Source organism: Pleurodeles waltl, chromosome 5, assembly GCF_031143425.1.
Source record: "Pleurodeles waltl isolate 20211129_DDA chromosome 5, aPleWal1.hap1.20221129, whole genome shotgun sequence".
Classification (NCBI taxonomy): domain Eukaryota; kingdom Metazoa; phylum Chordata; class Amphibia; order Caudata; family Salamandridae; genus Pleurodeles; species Pleurodeles waltl.
Genome location: NC_090444.1, coordinates 1,511,259,398 through 1,511,277,481, shown reverse-complemented (window position 1 = coordinate 1,511,277,481; position 18,084 = coordinate 1,511,259,398). Strand labels below are relative to the sequence as shown.

General features: G+C 47.6%; 2 protein-coding genes across 3 annotated transcripts in view; one reads left to right on the top strand and one right to left on the bottom strand.

Annotated features, from left to right (window-relative positions):
* Positions 1-18,084, top strand: part of MCPH1 (microcephalin 1) — a 1,086,437-nt gene that overhangs the window by 560,142 nt on the left and 508,211 nt on the right. The window lies entirely within an intron of this gene.
* Positions 1-18,084, bottom strand: part of ANGPT2 (angiopoietin 2) — a 183,957-nt gene that overhangs the window by 6,338 nt on the left and 159,535 nt on the right. The window contains exon 8 of the mRNA XM_069235812.1: positions 14,209-14,339. Within this exon, the coding sequence (XP_069091913.1) occupies positions 14,209-14,339 (131 nt within the window). The remainder of the gene's footprint in view (positions 1-14,208; positions 14,340-18,084) is intronic.

The window sequence follows — 18,084 nt, the reverse complement described above, 5'->3', positions numbered from 1 at the left end:
GTGTGGTGTCAGCGACAGCATATTCTGCGCGCGCTTCTTTTAATGTTGTATATGTTTTTTTGTTGCGGGCTACTGCAGTTTCTAGTGTTCTTAATTTTTTTTCCAGCTTACTGACCTCCGCGTGGAGTGTACGTCTCACCCCCCATGTAGTTGAAATACAATGACCGCGAATCACTACTTTGTGCGCGTCCCACTCCACTGCTCTTTGGTTTGGGGAACCTGTGTTTAGATCCCAGTATTGTTTTAGTGCTGTGTTCAGCGAGTCTGTGAATGCATGGTCCTGGAGAGCTTCCACCTGAAGTCTCCATGTAGGGATCGCTTGGCGCCTCTTGCCCCAGTTCAGGGTTACTTTGAGAGGTGAATGGTCCGATAGTGTTTTCACTAGATATTCTATCCCGCTGGTGATTGTGCAGATTTCCTGGGTGCCCCACAGTATATCTATCCTGGTATGTACCTTATGTGGTATTGAGTAGAATTAATATTCCCTTTGTAGTGGGTGCTTCACGCGCCATATGTCATGTAGGCCCATATCGCTAGCCCACGCATGTAGTGGGCATCTGGTGTATCTATTGGCTGTCGTTTGTGTGGGGGGTTTGACCTGTCCAGCGCCAGGTCCGGTATACAATTGAAGTCCCCGCCCCATATGGCGAGTGCTTCCGGATTCACCAATAATGCTGGGGTGAGTGTACTTAGAAATTCAGATGACGCGTTGTTAGGGGCATATATCCCTATTAATGATAATTGTTTGCCGTCAAGTCGACCCTCCACTACCACATAGCGGCCTTCCTGATATATCCTGTGTGATGTTTGGAGGAAGGGGACGCCCCCTGCTATCCATATGAGGACCCCTCTTGCGAATGTCGAGTAAGATGTGCCTGTTATTTGTCCCCCCCATTTGCTCCGTAGTTCTTGCAGGTCTGGGTCTCGCATGTGAGTCTCTTGTAGGATTGCGATGTGTGTACCCTGGCGCCTGAGTCGTGCGAGCACCCGGGACCTTTTGCTCAGAGTCCCCAGTCCCCTGACATTCCAGGTGACTATTTCGTATTTGTGCATGCTATGGACTGCGGATTGAGCCATGTTTTATTTTGTGAGGGTGCATCTGGCACTCTGCCTGCAGTTGTGACCCAGCCGGTTCCCCCCACCCCCAGCACGTTTGCGGTCCGCCCTATTAGTCTGGGCAGTGTTCCCTGTGTTATGAACGGACCTGTAGTGTACAAACTAACTATTACCCCCCCCCCTTCCCTCCCCAACTAGTTCCCTTCCCCAACTATGAACTTGTAATGAACTGTGCACCCCATTGGAGTGCGAGCAAAACTGTGTCCATGTGGATGTCTGTGGGGGAGCAATTTTACCAACCGGATGCGGCTCGTTATGGGGCTCACATCCTTCCGCAGACCTAGTCTGCAAATGGTTTGGGGCGCTCCCGGGGTGAGATGTTCCCTCCCCCCGAGTGCTGTCGCTGCCAGCTGTGCGCAATTTGTGTGTGGGAGCAGTATACAAGTAAAAAAAAGATACATAGGTTCAAAAGCGATAGTCGCCCACAACCAGTGGCGCACGCAGTGTCCCGCTCTGCTCCTCAGTTGTGGCGGCCAGTTTCGGCAGGGGGGGTTGACTCAGCGATATTCACTCAGAGTGCATCTGCGGTTCTGGGGGTAAACTCTGGGCCTTTTAGCACATCTGTTAGTGTAGAGTCCGAACTGATCGAGTCCGACTTGGAGCCTTCCTCGGGGTGCGTCCTGAGAGTCTCAAAGGAGTTCTGCGTCAGCAGGGGGGTTTCTTTCAGGACCTTGGCTCTCTCCTCTGCGGCCTGTTTCTCCGTGGGTTGTCCCCTGGTACGCCTCTTAGTACGTTTCCGCGAAGCGGTTACTGACCAGTCCTCGTCAGTGCCATCCGTTTCTTGGGGCGGGCGAGCCCCTTGGCATGGATCCACTTCCAGGCATCCTCCGGAGAGGTGAACACGTGGGTGCGTTCATCTGTTGACACTCTTAGTTTGGCAGGGAATAGTAGTGCGTATTTTATGTCATGTTCACGCAGGCGCTGCTTTATTTTGACGTAGGAGTTGCGTTGTTTTTGCACCTCTTGGGTAAAGTCTGGATAGGCGCTGACAACAGAGTCCTCATATCTGAATGGGCCTTTGTTGCGGAACTGTTGGAGTATGGCATGGCGATCTCTAAAGTTCAGGAACCTGGCTATCAGAGGTCTTGGCGGTTGGCCCGGGACCGGGGGACGTCCCGGAATCCTGTGCGCTCTTTCCACCGAGAAGTACTTTGATGGGGCCCCATTCAGAACCTCTTTACTTAGCCAGTGTTCCAGCAATAGTTCTGAGTTTTGATCCAGGGATTTTTCAGGGATTCCCAGGAACCGTACGTTATTGCAGCAGGATCTGCCCTCTGCCTCCTCTATCCTTCTCAGCAGTGTCTATACTTCTGCGTCTAGGCGGAGAATTTGTTTTTGGTTGTCCGCTACTGTGGGAGTCAGTTCACTTAGTGCCTCTTCCATTGACTTCACTTTTTCGGATAGTTTGCGATGGTCTACTCTGAGTAGATTCAGATTTTGCGATACTGTGTCTATCCTGCTCTCCAGTGAGGATTTAGTGTCCATAATTGCCTGTAGCACTTTCTCGAATTGTGAGGAGTGGGCCTGGAGTGTGCTTTCCAGTGACTGTAAGTTGTTGGTCGCCGGATGCTGGTCCGTGCGTGCTTCGGTCTTGGCTTTTCGCTGATTTAAACTTCCCGGCCATTTTTCCTGATTTTTAAGCATCTTTTGCGTAGATGTACTGCACCGCCGGGTGCAACTAGGCGGATGTCTTTGCTGGTGGCGCACCCGCGCCTCGCTGTTTGTGTATTCTCGTTTCACTCGCACCCATGCAGTCACCTGCGTTCTCTGGGTAGGCCGGGCGGGCGTAGCATGCCCTCACGGGCCATCGCCGATGGGTGCTCCAAGTTCTGGGACCTCAGCCCCCCTGGTGTCCTCCGAGGTGGGCTTTGGCCCGGGTGGACAGGGTCCCCACTGCCACCGGGCCAGACGACCAGTGTGGGCAGAAGGGGGGGGGGGCCGGACCCACGTTGTTTTTACCAGTTCCCCCGTCGACAACAGGTTCTGGGTGTTGGATCCTCTGGTGAGGCGGGGGGGAATCCCCCCCGTGGTCGCGCGTTAAACGAGCTCCGAGTGCTCACAGGGTCACCGCTGCTGCCGGGCACTCTTACGATGAGGCGGCGCCATAAGCCAGTTCCAGGCCCGGCCCGGTCCGGCCACGTGTGTGCCCCGCGGGTTGTAATTGCGAGTGTTTATCGCGGCCCCCGGGTCCTCACTGGGGGCGCTCCTCGCACATAAGTGTTGGGGGGGGCACACTCCAGGGATTCGGGCAGCGGGCCACAGCATCCGCTCCCCCTCCGCCCGAGTGGGGGGGAGGGGAACTATGATGAGGCAGGGGGGGAGGGGAGAGCGAGGGGGGAGCAGAGCCCAGGTCTAGGCTCACCCTACCTCAGTACGATCCCCCTCTGCCACGCACCCACCGTGCTTTGGGTCCTGCAGGTCGGGTCTCGGATCGCCGCTTCGGCAAAGATGGCGGCCGCGGCTCCTCTGAGATTCTCAATTTTCCAGCGGGCGTGCCCCGCGGCCGCCCAGCTTCAGTCGGCTCCGGAGGTGGGGAGCAAGGCTCCGCGGAGCATACCCCGTCTCCGCTTTTAGATGAAGGCGGCCCGGGAGCGCCCTGCGATTATTTTTGGTGAGCCCGAGAGGGAGCGCTTTAACTAAGCGTCCTTCCCGGCCGCCATCTTGGCTCCTCCCCTTTCCAGCCAGTAAAATCATGTATGGATTGGCAGTGGCTGCCTGACCCCTGCAACCCACCCCCCTCTGCCTATACACAGCCTGCCCGCAACCTGAAATCCTAACCAGCACTGCCATCCACCCTGCAGAGCTTGGAGCATGTGGTAAATTTCAGCATTGATCTACATGGATTTGGGAATTCTGTGCATATTATGATCTTGAAAAAACGATTTCTAATGTTTACATGGGGATTAACTCAAACTTGCAAGGTACTTTTATTAATGGGAGCCTTCACCCTGCCAGTTCCATGCAATTTGTACTGGGCCGACAGCACAGAAATGCACATGGGCCAATAGAACTTGATGTGCAAACGCACACTTCCTTTTTTTCCCCCATCCACAGGGTAAACATGTTTCCTCATGGAGAAAGCCCTTCCGCTTCATCACCACAAAATATGGGGGTGATGCATTTCCCATCTGTAAAGAAATGGCTCCCTGTTGCAGTTACCCCCCACTTTTTGCCTGATACTGATGCTGACTTGACTGAGAAGAGTGCTGGGACCCTGCTAACCAGGCCCCAGCACCAGTGTTCCTTCACCTAAAATGTACCATTGTATCCACAATTGGCACACCCTGGCATTCAGATAAGTCCCTGGTAACTGGTACTTCTAGTACCAAGGGCCCTGATGCCAAGGAAGGTCTCTAAGGGCTGCAGCATGTCTTATGCCACCCTAGAGACCCCTCACTCAGCACAGACACACTGCTTACAAGCCTGTGTGTGCTAGTGAGAACAAAATGAGTAAGTCGACATGGCACTCCCCTCAGGGTGCCATGCCAGCCTCTCACTGCCTATGCAGTATAGGTAAGACACCCCTCTAGCAGGCCTTACAGCCCTAAGGCAGGGTGCACTATACCATAGGTGAGGGTACCAGTGCATGAGCACTGTGCCCCTACAGTGTCTAAGCAAAACCTTAGACATTGTAAGTGCAGGGTAGCCATAAGAGTATATGGTCTGGGAGTCTGTTTTACACGAACTCCACAGCACCATAATGGCTACACTGAAAACTGGGAAGTTTGGTATCAAACTTCTCAGCACAATAAATGCACACCGATGCCAGTGTACATTTTATTGTAAAATACACCCCAGAGGGCACCTTAGAGGTGCCCCCTGAAACTTAATCGACTATCTGTGTAGGCTGACTAGTTTTAGCAGCCTGCCACAAACCGAGACATGTTGCTGGCCCCATGGGGAGAGTGCCTTTGTCACTCTGAGGCCAGTAACAAAGCCTGCACTGGGTGGAGATGCTAACACCTCCCCCAGGCAGGAATTGTCACACCTGGCGGTGAGCCTCAAAGGCTCACCTCCTTTGTGCCAACCCAGCAGGACACTCCAGCTAGTGGAGTTGCCCGCCCCCTCCGGCCAGGCCCCACTTTTGGCGGCAAGGCCGGAGAAAATAATGAGAAAACCAAGGAGGAGTCACTGGCCAGTCAGGACAGCCCCTAAGGTGTCCTGAGCTGAGGTGACTCTAACTTTTAGAAATCCTCCATCTTGCAGATGGAGGATTCCCCCAATAGGGTTAGGATTGTGACCCCCTCCCCTTGGGAGGAGGCACAAAGAGGGTGTACCCACCCTCAGGGCTAGTAGCCATTGGCTACTAACCCCCCAGACCTAAACACGCCCTTAAATTTAGTATTTAAGGGCTACCCTGAACCCTAGAAAATTAGATTCCTGCAACTACAAGAAGAAGGACTGCCTAGCTGAAAACCCCTGCAGAGGAAGACCAGAAGACGACAACTGCCTTGGCTCCAGAAACTCACCGGCCTGTCTCCTGCCTTCCAAAGATCCTGCTCCAGCGACGCCTTCCAAAGGGACCAGCGACCTCGACATCCTCTGAGGACTGCCCCTGCTTCGAAAAGACAAGAAACTCCCGAGGACAGCGGACCTGCTCCAAGAAAAGCTGCAACTTTGTTTCCAGCAGCTTTAAAGAACCCTGCAAGCTCCCCGCAAGAGGCGTGAGACTTGCAACACTGCACCCGGCGACCCCGACTCGGCTGGTGGCGTTCCAACACCTCAGGAGGGACCCCAGGACTACTCTAAGACCGTGAGTACCAAAACCTGTCCCCCCTGAGCCCCCACAGCGCCGCCTGCAGAGGGAATCCCGAGGCTTCCCCTGACCGCGACTCTTTGAACCTAAAGTCCCGACGCCTGGGAGAGACCCTGCACCCGCAGCCCCCAGGACCTGAAGGACCGGACTTTCACTGGAGAAGTGACCCCCAGGAGTCCCTCTCCCTTGCCCAAGTGGAGGTTTCCCCGAGGAATCCCCCCCTTGCCTGCCTGCAGCGCTGAAGAGATCCCGAGATCTCTCATAGACTAACATTGAAAACCCGACGCTTGTTTCTACACTGCACCCGGCCGCCCCCGCGCTGCTGAGGGTGAAATTTCTGTGTGGGCTTGTGTCCCCCCCGGTGCCCTACAAAACCCCCCTGGTCTGCCCTCCGAAGACGCGGGTACTTACCTGCAAGCAGACCGGAACCGGGGCACCCCCTTCTCTCCATTCTAGCCTATGTGTTTTGGGCACCACTTTGAACTCTGCACCTGACCGGCCCTGAGCTGCTGGTGTGGTGACTTTGGGGTTGCTCTGAACCCCCAACGGTGGGCTACCTTGGATCAAGAACTAAGCCCTGTAAGTGTCTTACTTACCTGGTTAACCTAACAAATACTTACCTCCCCTAGGAACTGTGAAAATTGCACTAAGTGTCCACTTTTAAAACAGCTATTTGCCAATAACTTGAAAAGTATACATGCAATTTTGATGATTTGAAGTTCCTAAAGTACTTACCTGCAATACCTTTCGAATGAGATATTACATGTAGAATTTGAACCTGTGGTTCTTAAAATAAACTAAGAAAAGATATTTTTCTATATAAAAACCTATTGGCTGGATTTGTCTCTGAGTGTGTGTACCTCATTTATTGTCTATGTGTATGTGCAACAAATGCTTAACACTACTCCTTGGATAAGCCTACTGCTCGACCACACTACCACAAAATAGAGCATTAGTATTATCTCTTTTTGCCACTATCTTACCTCTAAGGGGAACCCTTGGACTCTGTGCAGGCTATTCCTTACTTTGAAATAGCACATACAGAGCCAACTTCCTACATTGGTGGATCAGCGGTGGGGTACAAGACTTTGCATTTGCTGGACTACTCAGCCAATACCTGATCACACGACAAATTCCAAAATTGTCATTAGAAATTCATTTTTGCAATTTGAAATTTTTCTAAATTCTTAAAAGTCCTGCTAGGGCCTTGTGTGTTAAGCCCCTGTTTAGCATTGTCTTTTAGAGTTTAAAAGGTTGTTAAAAGTTTGAAATTAGATTCTAGAAACAGTTTTAGATTCTTTAAAAAGTCTTCCAACTCTTAGCAAAATAATGTCTGATACAGAGATGAATGTGGTGGAACTCGACACCACACCTTACCTCCATCTTAAGATGAGGGAGCTAAGGTCTCTCTGTAATATAAAGAAAATAACCATTGGCTCCAGACCTACCAAAATTCAGCTCCAGGAGCTGTTGGCAGAGTTTGAAAAAGCCAACCCCTCTGAGGATGACTTCACAGAGGAAGAAATTAGTGACTTGGAGGGCAATTCCCCCCTTCCAGTCCTAAATAGGGAGACCAGGGCCTCTCAAGCCCTGTCTCCAAAAATGATAGTCAGAAATGTTGCTTCCCTCACAGGAGGGTCCAGCATTTCTGAAATCACGGAGGATGCTCTCAGTGAGGATGACCCCCTGTTAGCCAGGATGGTCAAAAGATTGGCTTTGGAAAAGCAGCTCCTAGCCATAGAAAGGGAAAGAAAAGAGATGGGCCTAGGTCCCATCAATGGTGGCAGCAACTTAAATAGGGTCAGAGATTCTCCTGACATCCTAAAAATCCCCAAAGGGATTGTAACAAAATATGAAGATGGTGATGACATCACCAAATGGTTCACAGCTTTTGAGAGGGCTTGTGTAACCAGAAAAGTAAACAGATCTCACTGGGGTGCTCTCCTTTGGGAAATGTTCACTGGAAAGTGTAGGGATAGACTCCTCACACTCTCTGGAAAAGATGCAGAATCTTATGACCTCATGAAGGGTACCCTGATTGAGGGCTTTGGATTCTCCACTGAGGAGTATAGAATTAGATTCAGGGGGGCTCAAAAATCCTCGAGCCAGACCTGGGTTGATTTTGTAGACTACTCAGTAAAAACACTAGATGGTTGGTTAACTGGAAATGAAGTGTGTGACTATGTTGGGCTTTATAATTTGTTTATGAAAGAACACATTTTAAGTAACTGCTTCAATGAAAAGTTGCATCAGTATCTGGTAGACCTAGGTCCAATTTCTCCCCAAGAATTGGGAAAGAAGGCAGACCACTGGGTCAAGACTAGGGTAACCAAAACTTCCACTGGGAGTGACCAAAAGAAAGGGGTTACAAAAACTCCCCAGGAGAAAGTGGGTAACACTAGAAACAAAGAAAAAGAGTCCTCTGTAGGCCCCCAAAAACCAGAACAGGTGGGTGGGCCCCAAGACACAACCCAAAACAAAGGTGGGTACCAGGGTAAGAACTGGGATGCCACTAAGGCATGGTGCCACAACTGTAAACAGTCTGGGCACCACACCAAGGACACTTCTTGTCCCAAAAACAAACCCCAGAACAAAATTCCTGGGGTAACCAGTGTAGCCATGGGAGATGACTCCTCAGATGAGGAGGTCTTCCTAGCCTTCAACTGGAAACAGGGCCCAACAGGTGAGTTGGAGATTCCAGAGGGAAGTAGACACTTCCACCACCTACTGGTGAATGGAATCCCAACCACTGCCCTGAGAGACACTTGTGCCAGTCACACTATTGTGCATGACAGGCTGGTGCTCTCAAACCAGTACATCCCAGGTGAGACTGCCAGGGTAAGAGTTAGCCTAGACAGGGTCACTAAGAGGCCTGTGGCTTTAGTGCCCATAGAAGTGGGTGGCACTCTTAGCCTGAGAAGGGTAGTAGTCAGTACAGACCTCCCCCTTGATTGTCTCCTTGGAAATGACTACCCAGAGGTTAGTCAGAGCCCAAGAGAGGAACTGGTCCAGTGCCAGTCCTCTCCCAAGGATTCTGGAAGTCCTGCCTCTGCAGTAAATGCAAGCAGGCCCCAGAAGAAGAAGAAAAGAAAACAGAGTAGGAAGGGTGGACAACCTTTAGCCAAGGTTACAGCAAGCCAAGGAGATTCTGCTCCAGTAGGGGAGAACTCCAAACATGGCCCTGATAAAGTCCAACCCGACCCACAAGAAGTCCTGGCTAGTCAGGCAACTGTTAAGCCTGAGTGGGTGGCTCCTCAGCTAACAGAAGAAAGAGTGGAAGAAGGGTGTTTACTACAAGATGTGGTAACCCCCCACTCTAATACAGCAGACAGGCAACCTGAACCCAAAGAAGCCTGTAACTTAGCCCCTTCCCTTTTAGGTGAAGAGCTAAAGGTGTGGTTCTGGGCACTGACAGCTGTCAGTGGCCTCTGCTGGGTGTTAGCCTTTATGGCTGCACTATCCTTAGCATGGTGGTCTGACCCCATGCCAAATAGCAAGTTAGGCCCCCTGACCCTATTGGTCATGGTGGGGTTACTCCAGCTCTGGGTAACCTCTTTGGGTAAGCTAGGGGTAACCCTGGCCAAGATAAGGTTAGCAGAGGTGGATACCTCTAAGACCAAAATAGAAAGAATGGGTGGAGACATTGAAGAGGCAGACAAGAGGCAGTTCAGACTAGGTCCTATCACTGTGGAAGTGGGTCAGTTCCCCAGAGGGAATGACCTGAACAGGAGGATGTAAGGCAGAGTAGGCCCTGCAACAAACCAGCCATTTCCTCTACTCTTCCTCGCCTGACAGACTAGGAAGACTCTTCCAGCGTTGGCTGAGTCTCCTGGCCTGTGGGCTGGGGGGGGCTTGTGTAAAGAAATGGCTCCCTGTTGCAGTTACCCCCCACTTTTTGCCTGATACTGATGCTGACTTGACTGAGAAGAGTGCTGGGACCCTGCTAACCAGGCCCCAGCACCAGTGTTCCTTCACCTAAAATGTACCATTGTATCCACAATTGGCACACCCTGGCATTCAGATAAGTCCCTGGTAACTGGTACTTCTAGTACCAAGGGCCCTGATGCCAAGGAAGGTCTCTAAGGGCTGCAGCATGTCTTATGCCACCCTAGAGACCCCTCACTCAGCACAGACACACTGCTTACAAGCCTGTGTGTGCTAGTGAGAACAAAATGAGTAAGTCGACATGGCACTCCCCTCAGGGTGCCATGCCAGCCTCTCACTGCCTATGCAGTATAGGTAAGACACCCCTCTAGCAGGCCTTACAGCCCTAAGGCAGGGTGCACTATACCATAGGTGAGGGTACCAGTGCATGAGCACTGTGCCCCTACAGTGTCTAAGCAAAACCTTAGACATTGTAAGTGCAGGGTAGCCATAAGAGTATATGGTCTGGGAGTCTGTTTTACACGAACTCCACAGCACCATAATGGCTACACTGAAAACTGGGAAGTTTGGTATCAAACTTCTCAGCACAATAAATGCACACCGATGCCAGTGTACATTTTATTGTAAAATACACCCCAGAGGGCACCTTAGAGGTGCCCCCTGAAACTTAATCGACTATCTGTGTAGGCTGACTAGTTTTAGCAGCCTGCCACAAACCGAGACATGTTGCTGGCCCCATGGGGAGAGTGCCTTTGTCACTCTGAGGCCAGTAACAAAGCCTGCACTGGGTGGAGATGCTAACACCTCCCCCAGGCAGGAATTGTCACACCTGGCGGTGAGCCTCAAAGGCTCACCTCCTTTGTGCCAACCCAGCAGGACACTCCAGCTAGTGGAGTTGCCCGCCCCCTCCGGCCAGGCCCCACTTTTGGCGGCAAGGCCGGAGAAAATAATGAGAAAAACAAGGAGGAGTCACTGGCCAGTCAGGACAGCCCCTAAGGTGTCCTGAGCTGAGGTGACTCTAACTTTTAGAAATCCTCCATCTTGCAGATGGAGGATTCCCCCAATAGGGTTAGGATTGTGACCCCCTCCCCTTGGGAGGAGGCACAAAGAGGGTGTACCCACCCTCAGGGCTAGTAGCCATTGGCTACTAACCCCCCAGACCTAAACACGCCCTTAAATTTAGTATTTAAGGGCTACCCTGAACCCTAGAAAATTAGATTCCTGCAACTACAAGAAGAAGGACTGCCTAGCTGAAAACCCCTGCAGAGGAAGACCAGAAGACGACAACTGCCTTGGCTCCAGAAACTCACCGGCCTGTCTCCTGCCTTCCAAAGATCCTGCTCCAGCGACGCCTTCCAAAGGGACCAGCGACCTCGACATCCTCTGAGGACTGCCCCTGCTTCGAAAAGACAAGAAACTCCCGAGGACAGCGGACCTGCTCCAAGAAAAGCTGCAACTTTGTTTCCAGCAGCTTTAAAGAACCCTGCAAGCTCCCCGCAAGAGGCGTGAGACTTGCAACACTGCACCCGGCGACCCCGACTCGGCTGGTGGCGTTCCAACACCTCAGGAGGGACCCCAGGACTACTCTAAGACCGTGAGTACCAAAACCTGTCCCCCCTGAGCCCCCACAGCGCCGCCTGCAGAGGGAATCCCGAGGCTTCCCCTGACCGCGACTCTTTGAACCTAAAGTCCCGACGCCTGGGAGAGACCCTGCACCCGCAGCCCCCAGGACCTGAAGGACCGGACTTTCACTGGAGAAGTGACCCCCAGGAGTCCCTCTCCCTTGCCCAAGTGGAGGTTTCCCCGAGGAATCCCCCCCTTGCCTGCCTGCAGCGCTGAAGAGATCCCGAGATCTCTCATAGACTAACATTGAAAACCCGACGCTTGTTTCTACACTGCACCCGGCCGCCCCCGCGCTGCTGAGGGTGAAATTTCTGTGTGGGCTTGTGTCCCCCCCGGTGCCCTACAAAACCCCCCTGGTCTGCCCTCCGAAGACGCGGGTACTTACCTGCAAGCAGACCGGAACCGGGGCACCCCCTTCTCTCCATTCTAGCCTATGTGTTTTGGGCACCACTTTGAACTCTGCACCTGACCGGCCCTGAGCTGCTGGTGTGGTGACTTTGGGGTTGCTCTGAACCCCCAACGGTGGGCTACCTTGGATCAAGAACTAAGCCCTGTAAGTGTCTTACTTACCTGGTTAACCTAACAAATACTTACCTCCCCTAGGAACTGTGAAAATTGCACTAAGTGTCCACTTTTAAAACAGCTATTTGCCAATAACTTGAAAAGTATACATGCAATTTTGATGATTTGAAGTTCCTAAAGTACTTACCTGCAATACCTTTCGAATGAGATATTACATGTAGAATTTGAACCTGTGGTTCTTAAAATAAACTAAGAAAAGATATTTTTCTATATAAAAACCTATTGGCTGGATTTGTCTCTGAGTGTGTGTACCTCATTTATTGTCTATGTGTATGTGCAACAAATGCTTAACACTACTCCTTGGATAAGCCTACTGCTCGACCACACTACCACAAAATAGAGCATTAGTATTATCTCTTTTTGCCACTATCTTACCTCTAAGGGGAACCCTTGGACTCTGTGCAGGCTATTCCTTACTTTGAAATAGCACATACAGAGCCAACTTCCTACACCATCCTATTCTTTAAGGGGAGTACTTTTTTCATGACCCATGCATAAAGGGGAGTACATTTCTGACCATTTACAGGGTGGGGAATAATTGAACCGCAGTTTGGGAATACCCATGTATATAAGAGCTTTTGGGTGTTACAAAACGTACAAGGCTAACCATGCCTTGTTCCTCCTACTTCCCACTCCTTGTGTGGGATTTACTATTAAGGAATTCTCCTTACTCGTGGAGGAGAAGTCCACAGTAGTAAAACCATTTACGTCTACCAGGAATCCTTTTCTAAATTCTTGGAGTTGTTGATGATTGTAAACCTATGTTTATGGCTGAAAAAAACATTGCGAATGAGTCCATCATGTGCTAACTCTAAATTCTCTGCTATCATTACTTAGCATTATTTCATACATCTGCTTAATTTAACAAGCATTTGCAATGCAACGGGTCTCGCGTTTGCTCATGTTAGAGCTGATAGCGTTGTAAACTCCTAACCCGACTTTTCACCTATCGGGCAAAAGTGTATTTATATAAGTAACCTGAAAAAGTGCAATTAACTATGTAAAGGTCTCGACTTCTGCCAAGCAAGATCGCGCTCGTAAATTAGAGAAAAAGAAGTCCACGAGCCCGATGGAAAACAGCGAGCCTCGCATGTTTTCTGTACTTGGTCGCTGCGCTCAAGGAGGGCTAGCCACCGGAAAAGGCATGACGTATGCATGCCTTCGACTAATGAAAGCAAGCAGATTTTATTAGGCAAGCCCACGAACCAATAAAAAACACTGATGTGAAGTTTACAGGGCTCCGAGCCATTTCTGGACACTAAAGAGTCTCGCTGCGATACGCATGCGCGAGCGCATGCAACGCAGACTCGACCCTAAAAATGGTTCATGAAGTAAATTTGAATGAAGAAAAATCAACAACCATTTCCAGGCCTATTAATGGTTGAAATAGAGTTTGAGAATGGCCAAACACTTAAAAGATTTTGGGTGTTCCCTAACATATTAGCTAACCAGGCCTTATTAAGCCCAATTCCCACCCCTTGCATGAGATTTACTACTATAGATGTTTCCACTTTTGTGGTGCAGAACTTTGCAGTAGTAAAAGCATTTACTTCAGCAGGAATCCATTTGTGAATTATTGGTAGCCATAAATGGCAGTACTTTTGGTCCTAAGCGTATGTTTATGGTTAAAAATTGAGAAGCGGCTGCTTAGTCATGAAACCCTTTTTTTATAGTGCCATTGCTTAACAATATTTTATACAACTGTGTTTATCTAATTGAAAAAGCAGCACTTATGTCAGCATTGTGGCAATGATTAAAAGTACTTAAGAAACAAAATAATTCTATTCAGTGGTTATGTCACCACATCAACAGTCTGTAGATTTTACTTCAACATTGCTAAAATCTTAATGTCGACATGGCCAGTACCTTAACCTGCAACAACTTCGACAATTGAGTTAATGGCACTGTAAAGGCTGCAGATGTGATTGGGTTGCACTTTGTACTCCTCTTAAAAGCACTCTCACTTCCTACAGTGATACGATATTTGTAATGACAAGACAAAATATATTTTCATAAAGTCTGCACTTCGATTTTGCATCTTCCATTAATTTCCACCACAATTTACATTTGTTGTATGTATGGAAGGTACACCAAAAAGCAGCTAATGTATTACCATTTCCATGTGTAATATTAATAATGAATCGTTGTGATTTTAAAATATTTCAATTCACATTAATTCTTTAACTCTGAATCCCTCTCAGTGCCAGGAACAATAGGAAGATTAAAAAGCAGAATAATACTCTTACCTCCGGTTGCCATTTGTGAGCATTTGCAAACACACTTGTCATTATCCGCATCCTTTGTGCTAAAATCATTTCCTGGTTGGCTTATACTGTTTATTTTTCCTGCTGTTCCAGAGTATCCTTTAAGGTGGATTCTGTCGTTCATGCAATGGAAAGAAAATACAAGTGGGAAATTAACTATTGTTGATTTGCTTTGATAGAAAAGTATTTCGCAACATACAAATCCTTTCAGAGCATTAAATTGTCACTTTCTGTCTTGTTAGCTACAAAACGTCCAATGATAGCGTACACGGAAGAATAAACAACGTAGTTAATTATGATGAGACATCGATTATCTATTTAATTTGCAATTTTTCTTTTCAATATGGCCGTTATAAAATCTCTATTAATTGATTACACTTAAACCTAGAAAGAGGCGCATTTGCTATAACTATGCATGGGGTTTTAGTCTGTCTTTGGAGAGTCTAAAGAAGGTATGACAAATTAAGCACTGGAGTGCTGAATTAAGACCGTCTCAGTCACAGTTTTGGGCTGGTTGGTGTCTTAAGCAGTTGAAGTGCTGGAGCAGTGCTATTTTACCACCTTGGACAGCAGTAAATTGTTGGTAGTCACAAGAACGTTCAAGACGCGCTGCTTTAGCTGTAAAAATGGCAGCATTTGTTCACACATTTAATGTCAACAACAGAGCAAAACAGAACACAACAACCACAGCACAACAGAAAAAAAATCCTTTGCAATAATGTAATGGAAAAACACAACAGCTCTACATTATTGCAATGCAGATAACAGAATGCATCACAACCCCAACAAAATGCCACACAACAAATAAATACAAATGTTCTTGCCACATATCCCCACCTTCAGAATCCTTCTTTTCACAATGTAGTGGTAAAAGATGTTTGGTGCAAGCACTGTCTTACTAGCGCCAGCCCCAAAAAAAAGTTTTTCTGTTCTGTTCTGTGATCTGGTCGTATATAATTTCTCGCGCGAAATATGCAGGATTGTAGAAGGCTTTTGCTAGAACTGTGTAATTTGTTATTGCTTACTAATTTGTGTAAACATAAAATAAGTTTCTACTGAAAAGGCTGCATAGATTAGCAAATGCAGGTACATGAGACTTTTTATGGAGTAAGATGAATGTATAGAAGCAGTGGTATTTATATTGGGTGGATGATGGAAATATAAGACAACTTAAATATATATATATGGTATAAATAATATATTATAACCATTGTAAGTATGATTACAACACAAAAAGTTGCCAATTTGGAATCATATTCTTTAGTCAGTGCAGGGTGAAAAGAGGATGGTTGTCTTCCCTTCTTGTGCTTCCTCCAAGAAACCCCTATGGATGATGGCAGACAGGTGATCTGAAGTGTGTTCCTATGAAAGGGGTCTAGAAATCTAAACAGTCGTAAATTAAATGAGGCACTAAGTGCTTTGCAAGTCAAGGTCAGCGAAGCACTAATTATGAGCCAGGATGTAGGGAGTTATTCGCTGAAAAAGCTTGGAGAAAGCTCTTTCACAAAGGAACTTGAAGTCAAAGGACATTGGTTTGTATAGATCTGTTTTTGGTGGCGATCCATCCACCCTGATGTCGGAATTGGGAGATAGACATTTATTTAGAAGCTCAAAAAGGTGAATGTAGCTAAATTCCATGATCTTGTCTAAGAGAGCAAGGCCTTATTGAGGTATGCTGACCAGGAGACAGTTACAGTAGTCAAGCTTGCTCAATAATAGAGCATTGATGTGGCTATTGGCTTTTTGGCAAGAGAGTTGAGGGATTTTATGGTTATGGTACCAGGCAGCCGTGGAGTGGCAATTAGAAGATCTCTAGGATTAACGTTTGAATTCAAAAGCACACCATGATTTCGGGCAAGGTGAGATGGCGTAACAATGCTGGGTAGGAAAGTCAAAAGGTTTTCTAGGAAATTAGGTACTCTAGAGGCAGGGAAGAACAGTATTTCAGTTATGGAGTATTGCTTAATGTCATTGGCATAAAAGTGATTAGAAAAGTTTTAAAAACTTATGAAGCTACAAAAAGCTGTTTTAAAATTTTCAGTTAACACAGTACCCCCTTTATAAGATCCACTTGTCCTAAGAATGGTAGGTCTTGGCACGCCCAAATGTCATAGTTATGTATTCAATGCCATTCAACATGTCCTGCTCTTTCTTATTGTCATCTATTAGTCACGTTTGATAGTTTCTGATTACATTTGTCTTTACTGTCTACTATAAATATATTTATTACATTATTGAGAGGAGCACATATATTTAGGGGAAGATAAATATATAGTCATGCTGATGCCTTACCCAAGTGGTTCGGGTTCTGGCTGGATAAACATTTTATTGGCTAGCTAGTGTGGTTTCTTTATTGTCATTTCTTTATTGTTATCGTCTTGTCAGTCACTCAGTGAAGCCTGCATGCAACAAAAGATCTTTGTGGTTGTTTCAGTGTGGAGATTAGCCAGATTTCATCTATTGTTTTATCTCATCGACTCTCTCACTTCCAAGATGCTAACGGTAGTCTTGTGGAATACCATGTCTGCGTGGGATATGGCATGGATGTTTACCCACAAGTTGGGTACTAAGAGATATTGTTTTTTGTTTGAGAAGGGTCAGAGGTAGTACCAGACACTTTGAGACTTCTTGTTGATCTATTCTCCATTGATGAGCGGTGCAAGACTGTGATTACCTCTTTCCCATCCCACTGAAATTTCACCTTTTCTAGCTCTCTGTTGTGGTGTGTTTAAATCCACTGGAGTTGCTCCACATTGTTAAGACTGGTCTCTCACCATAGGAACTGCTGGACTTGGATGTACCCAAAGTGTGCCCTATTTGATAGTGGGTGACTGATATGCAGACACAGGCTTTTTTACCTGTATCTTCGTGATAGGTGTCGCCTTACTTTCTTGTTTAATCTGTACCTTCTGCTATAACAATGATCATTCACTTCCTTTTTACTGTGTGCTTTGTGGTTGGATTGTGTGTGGTATGTTAAGAGACCATGTGCTGTGTGAGATCTGCCCAACACCACCTGCATAAAATTAGCTGTCTGTGCAGAACAGGTCCTGATCCAAGCAACAACAGCTTACCCCAGATTGGGAAATCAGCGGTATCCTCCCATCTACATATCACCCACAATTTTCTACTCCCCCTTCCTTCAGTGTAGTATGTCCAGGAAATTCCAGCAAATGTGACTCTTCCTTGAGATTGGTACAAAGACCGGCACCAGACGAAAAGACTATAAGTGCTTCTGCTGCTTGAATCATGAGGAGTCTAACTGTTGATAAGAGCAGTCTTGACCAAGAGAGGGTAGAGCTAATGCCCAGCTTTCTGAGACCCTCATGAAATATAACTCAAGGAATGTTCCTGCTCAGACTTTACACGGAACTGCATGATCAGAGGGTTAAACATGTGTGAGATACTGAAACACAGGTGTTTACTCTACTGTTGAGCTTTCACTGACCAGTTGACCAAACCCTTAAACACCTGTGATTCACCCTGGTGTGTTGTGGGCTTGGTCACTTTACCCAGTGCTGGACAAGCAATGAGATTTTGAGAGATGTCACTACAAGTTCTTGTCAATTAGTCAGCTACTTGTATCACTCTTTTTTCAGTATTGGATCAACATTTATGGTGATGCAGAACTAGCCCAAGTCTTTGCAATCCTTTCCGTACCATAACATTGCCCATAAACAATGGATTTTAGTGTCTTACTGCTCAAGAATATAAATGTCTAATTTAAACTTCCCTCCCTTTTTGTATTCTAAATAGTGATCCCTCAGACTGAGCCTTAATTTTACTGTGATTACTGTGCCATAATATATTTGAGTACCAAACCTACTACCACTGCCCAAAGTAAGCATTAACTGACAG